Source organism: Mangifera indica, chromosome 1 (assembly GCF_011075055.1).
Source record: "Mangifera indica cultivar Alphonso chromosome 1, CATAS_Mindica_2.1, whole genome shotgun sequence".
Classification (NCBI taxonomy): Eukaryota; Viridiplantae; Streptophyta; class Magnoliopsida; order Sapindales; family Anacardiaceae; genus Mangifera; species Mangifera indica.
The window spans coordinates 6240526-6246556 of record NC_058137.1 but is presented as its reverse complement, the minus strand read 5'-3'; the positions used below and the strand labels follow the sequence as shown (position 1 = coordinate 6246556).

Below are 6031 nucleotides of genomic sequence, written 5' to 3'. Positions count from 1 at the left end.
ATTGTATTGTTTTTTAAAAAATAAAATAGAATAAAATGCATCCGGATAAACGAGGGACGAAGAGGTGTCAAAATCTAAGTGGCTTGAATTGAGATAGAAGAAAGAATTGAAAGTCGTTGGACTTTTCAATGAAGTTGAAGCAACACAACACAAAAGGAATTAAAAGACTTGGCTAAACGACAAATACCTTTCTCGCATGTTGTACGCAAATGGAGTTTAAAAAACTTTGACAATGGCCTTACTTTTTAACCATTCTGATTAACAAAAACAAATCTTAATTACCAGTTAACCTTATTTTTTTAATTACTTTTTAAAGTTTCTATAAAGAGAAAGATGGGGAAGGAACCAAATCCACGTCGAAAACTTTTTCTGTCTATCTCCGCATCACTTTTAACTGTTCATCTCTGTTAAAATCTTTCAAATGCTGTTCAAATTTTCATTAACCGTGGGGAAACTGGATTTTCTGCGATCTGAGACGTAGAGTCAGTGATTGGTCATTTCGTTTCAAGTGTTTGATTCGATCTTGAGCGTTGGATCGAAATTGTTAACGTTGGTTCTTTTTAGATTTTAGAGTAAATTTGAAGCAGGTGAAAGATGATTCTTCAGAGTCTTGGGTTTAATCATTTGATTTCTTGGGGTAACGTGAGTTTTGGTCAGAGAAAGCTAGATCGATTCAGAGCTGCTGGTAGGTGTGTTTAAATAAAGAATTGAAAAAGCTGATTGACTGGTAGCCGAGAGAACTGAGACAGAAACATTACCCTAGGTGGAAATGGTATATATAAATATATAAAAAACAAAGCTTTGTCTTCACAAGTTTTCTTCATAATTCTACGATTAATGCTCTAGATTTTCTCTCTTTTGTCCCGTAGTTTGATGTCAAAGAAAACCCTAAGAAAAAATTTCCAGTATTCGTAACGATGGTCGACCTTGAAAATTCCTCTACAGCTTCAGGTGAAGCTAGTGTTTCTTCTTCCGGTAACCAAACCCAGAAGCAAACTTCTTCCAAATCCAACTCCAAGAAGAAGCGCAACCTCCCTGGAATGCCTGGTAACGCACCCTTTAACATATTTCTCTGGTGATTAATTGTTTTTATTTTTCTTCATTTGACGAGTTATTGATGTTTTATATTTTTGTTTTCAGATCCAGATGCAGAGGTTATCGCTCTGTCTCCTAAAACCCTTTTGGCGACGAACCGATTCGTGTGCGAAATTTGTAGCAAAGGGTTTCAGAGAGACCAGAATCTGCAGCTTCATCGACGAGGCCATAATCTTCCTTGGAAACTAAGGCAGAGATCCACTAAAGAAGTGAAGAAGAGGGTTTATGTGTGTCCTGAAGTGACATGTGTCCATCACGATCCAGCTAGAGCTTTGGGTGATCTTACAGGAATCAAGAAGCACTTTTGTCGGAAGCACGGCGAGAAGAAGTGGAAATGTGATAAGTGTTCTAAGAAATACGCCGTCCAGTCGGATTGGAAAGCTCACGCCAAAGTTTGTGGTACAAGAGAGTACAAATGCGATTGTGGGACTTTGTTTTCAAGGTTTTCGAATGGCTTCATCTTTAATTTTTGGTCAATTCTTTTCTTTCTTAATGTATATATTTTAGTTTGTGAGACATGGGCTTGCGAAATTTGTTTTTGGGTTTTGATTGTTTGAAGGAGGGATAGCTTCATCACCCACAGGGCCTTCTGCGATGCTTTGGCAGAGGAGACCAAAGCTCAGACTCACCCACAAAATCAGAGTAAGGCGGAAATTAGTTCAAAATCAGAAGCTGAACCCAAAGTTCAGGCTGTTGATTCTTCTACATCAGCTGCGGGGGAGCCAGAAGCAGCAACTCCGGCGCCAGCTCCGCCTCATTCAGTTTTACCGACCAAAAGTTCAGGTAAACATATGACCCAAGAAATTGGAAAATTTAGAATTTTTTGGATGGGGATACCGTGGACTGGGATTTGATTTTTTTTTGTTGAAAATGAGTCACAAAAATCTCTCTTTTTTCTCTCTCCTTGTAGATCTTGGAGTGTAGTAGCTTTTGTCTGTTACTGATATTTGTTGTTATCTGGGTGTCTGTATATTACACTGTAGAGTCGATGATCTGAGATTTGAAGTTGGAAAGTTAGACCAAAAATAGCTTCTTAGTGCTGTACCTTTCAAACTGTAAGACTCAATTGATTGCAATTTTGAGAAAGAATGGCTAGTGATTCCAAAGCTAGAAAAAAGAGTTGAAGGTTTAGAGAAAGAGGACCAATTATTGATAGTTGATCCTGCCTTTTCTTCTAAAGTTCACTCAGAGAAGCCTCAACTTTCCTTGTCTTTGTGATTGCAAAGCTTGCACACATATTATTTCACTTTCTATTTTGGTGAACAGAGGTAGCAGAAAATCCCTCCCAAAGTCTTGAGGAGACACCTGCAACAGGGGGTTTAAATGGAAGTAGCAGCAGCAGCAGCAGTAGTAGTTCAAGCAGTGTTGGAACAACCAGCAGCAATGTATTTGCAAGCTTATTTGCTTCTTCAACTGCCTCAGGAAGCTTACAGCCTCCTCAAACTCATGCATTTACCGACTTGCTTAGAGTCACGGCACGCCCGAAATGCCTAGCTGACCTGACTCTATCACCAAATGATCCAGTTTCTCTCTGCCTCTCCACTTATGGTTCTTCAATGTTTGGAAATACAGGACAAGAGTGGAGGCAAGGCACACTGGCATCACAGCCTGCTCTGTCAGCCACTGCCCTGCTTCAAAAAGCTGCAGAAATGGGCGCAACAACTAGTAATACTTCATTGCTTCGTGGTTTAGGAATTGTTTCATCATCTTCTCAAGGACTAGGAGATTCTGAGAATGCATCTGTTGCAGCAGGGCTAGGAATTGGGCTACCTAGTGATGGAGGTTCTGCATTGAAGGAATTAATGATGGGAACTCCTTCCAGTTTTGGTCCTAAGAAGCCTACTCTTGATTTTCTTGGTTTGGGAATGGTGGCTGGTTGTTCATCCCCCCACACTGCTATATCATCTCTAGTTCCATCTATCAATGGTGGTGTCGATGTGGCACCAGCCTCATCATCTTACGGAGGAGGAGGAGATTATTCTAGCAAAAGTATGGGAGGTGGTAGCTCATAAATATGATCCTAGATTTAAATTTAAAAAACAGTAAATTCTATCTCAATTGTGATGGGAGGAATTATGTAAATTGTGTATGGTTTGCAGAGAAGGGAAAAAAAAAAAAAAGAGTAAAGAAATGCCTCAAGCAGCAAGGCATTAATGGCAGTTGGGTCATTTTCTTTTCGTTGTTCTGCTGCCTCTTCTGGCATGGAAATAAGCAGGGGGGAGTTGGGTGTGTTTAGACTTTTGTAGTAAAGCCAAAAATCTGCAGACCCCAGTAAGTTATTATTATTATATTTCTACTGTGGTAGAAGTAAGATTTTGATCAAGCAATGGGGTCTAGTGCAAGGTCATTTGATTTTGATAGAATTCGTTGTGTTAGGTCTGAAAAGTCATAGAAATTTATCAGACGGCAGGTGTTGTCTGTCTATCTCCAGGCATGAATGAATATGTAGTTGAAATTTTAGCTATGAAAATTAAGTTTGTAATCGTTTTCAACTGAATGAAATATAATTATTGTCCAGTAGTAGATAATTGTTCACTCTATATTTATATAAAACTGTGTGGTGTAAATAAATTAGTCCCCATCCAGCCCATCAGATTCATAATAAATAAATATGAAGTTTCATTTATTTTATAAAAGTATGTATGTGGCTTTTTTATTTTTTCCTATTATGGAACCCATGTAATTACGTAGTGGGGACAGAGAAGGAGGTTGCGTTTGCCTGTCTCCCGTCCCGTCCCGTCCCCTGCCCTCGTCCTTCCTTGCTTGATTTGAGATAAGAAAGAGGTAATTGCACTTTGATTTGACTGATTGGGGTTATTATTATTGATTGCAGCTGCAGCGAGAGACAGAGAGAGGGACTGTCTGGACCACCGAACTGAACCCACCTTCAATGGCATTGGTGGTACAGAGTATTAACAATAGATTATCTATTTTTAGATTTATGATTATAATTACTGTCTAAAAGCTTAAAAAAACCGAAAGAGGAATTCTAGAAGTGACTCCGAAGGTCGTCATCTGAGTCAGTAGTGTTTTGGTGGTTGTCGTTTTGCAGTTTCCGGATATGCGCACAAGCAATATTTGGGTGCCACCTTGCGTATGCATTTGCTTGTCTGGTTTGTTTATCTTAAAGTTGTAATATTATTTTAATCAACAAACACCTCTTGTTCAATAATATTATGAGTTTTGATGTCTGATTAGGCCCCATGGTTTTCTTCACAAACCTACCATTTTTATGTTTCAATGACTTTTTCACCCCCCAATGATCCGTGCATGAGTATGTATTTTGGCATTTGGCCTAGCATCAAGAGCAGCTCCATCAATGATGAACAAGCGAACACACATGAAGAACTTGTTTTTTTCTACTAATCTTACTTCAACATGCTCATGCACGTAGCAGGATTAAAATTGAGCGATTTATGCCGAACCCATCTCACTTCCTTCCATATTATTAGTAGACGTTCCAATGTAGCAGACAACATTGATGCAAGTATCCAAGCACAAAAGATTTTATGTCCGGTTTTCTGCTGTTATAATGCCCTAAAATGTTGAGGGTTTCGAGAATCATCATTTTGTAGCCTAACAATTGGATTCTTATTGTTTTCAGGCTTGGCTTCAGTGGAATCTGACCAACCCAACCTAATCTAGTTTCCATTTGCAAAAGCCGACAATTGCTTAGGACAGTGTCGCTGACTCGGGAAAAAAATTTGTACGCGGATGTAAAGTGAAATATATATATATGTTTTTCTTATAACTAAAAGACCTTATTTCAACCCTTCTTTCAAGATTGGTTTGAGTGTATCAAACAAGTATAAATTATATAAATTAAAAGTTTAATATTAATATATTATTATTGTTTCTCCTTTTTAAACCCCTATATTTTTATATATTTCAATAACCAGCAAAACTATAAAAAAACATAATTTAGTCCACCATGCCTACTACAATTGCCCAAAACACTCCTACATTCAGTTTTGACGGTTTTTTTTCATAAATTATAATTGAAAAATATATTAATTTTTTATACTAATGTAGATCTGAAATAAATAAACTATTTTTAAATTAGAATGAATGACAAACAATCAGAATTGATGAAGTAACAACAAAGGATCCATCATTTCTACTAGTTTTACTTTAATATATTTTATACAAAATTTTTATATATTTTGGACAAAGTCTAACTCTAAATCACATAAAAAAGTTAAGAAATCATGTTTATGGCTTAAATTAACAATAACAATTGAGTATTGACCGATATTTATATGTAATAAAATTGGGTTATTTTAATTAATTGTCCCTCTTATTTAATTTAATTATCATAATTAAATAATTTTGGTTTTTGCAATTAGAATTCTTAATAAATCAAAAATGCACACTAACATCTTCCTAGGTTAACGTGTAATAAATGTATTAAATAGGTCAAGCTTTGGGCGAAATTTAAATCAAATTAAGTTAGAGTTTGACTCGATTAGGCTCAACAAATCTGAGTACAAACCTGAACCGAGCTTGGTGAGTTGCTTATGAGCTCAACTCAGCTCAACTAGGCTCAATGAGGACCAAAAGCCACTTAAATGAATGTACAACATCAAATGAAAGAAGCTTGCATAATTATATTGGCCCAGATACCACATTTTAACCACCAAAAAAAAAATTAAAAAAAGAAAGTTTCATATTTGTACGCCACTGCTGAACTCTTATGCTAAAAACGTCAAAAACAACTTACTCTAAGCTGCTTCCTTCTAAATTGTGGAAGGTTCTGAAGCAAAGGATGCACTGTGAAATTTCGTTTCCTTGAACAATGAAGAAATGTAAACACTTTAACTCATTTGATGGCAATAACACAACAACACAAAAAAGCAGAGAGGTCCACTTCTATAGCAGACCAAAATAATTAAAAAAATTACTTTTGTACAATTAAAAAATAAAAATTTATTTTCCT

General features: G+C 36.6%; 1 protein-coding gene across 2 annotated transcripts; it reads left to right on the top strand.

The window, feature by feature from the left end:
• The first annotated feature begins 375 nt into the window (after positions 1–375).
• Positions 376–3618, top strand: LOC123218543 (zinc finger protein GAI-ASSOCIATED FACTOR 1-like). Of its 2 annotated transcripts, XM_044640029.1 has the most exons (5): positions 376–772; positions 870–1047; positions 1141–1537; positions 1655–1878; positions 2362–3618. In XM_044640029.1, the coding sequence occupies exons 1-5, from the start codon at positions 770–772 to the stop codon at positions 3105–3107; spliced, it is 1548 nt and encodes a 515-aa protein (XP_044495964.1). In that variant the 5' UTR covers positions 376–769; the 3' UTR covers positions 3108–3618. The 2 variants fall into 2 exon arrangements, with proteins under 2 accessions (XP_044495964.1, XP_044495973.1); XM_044640038.1 differs by lacking the exon at positions 376–772 and having other exon boundaries at positions 785–1047.
• Positions 3619–6031: the final 2413 nt, after the last annotated feature.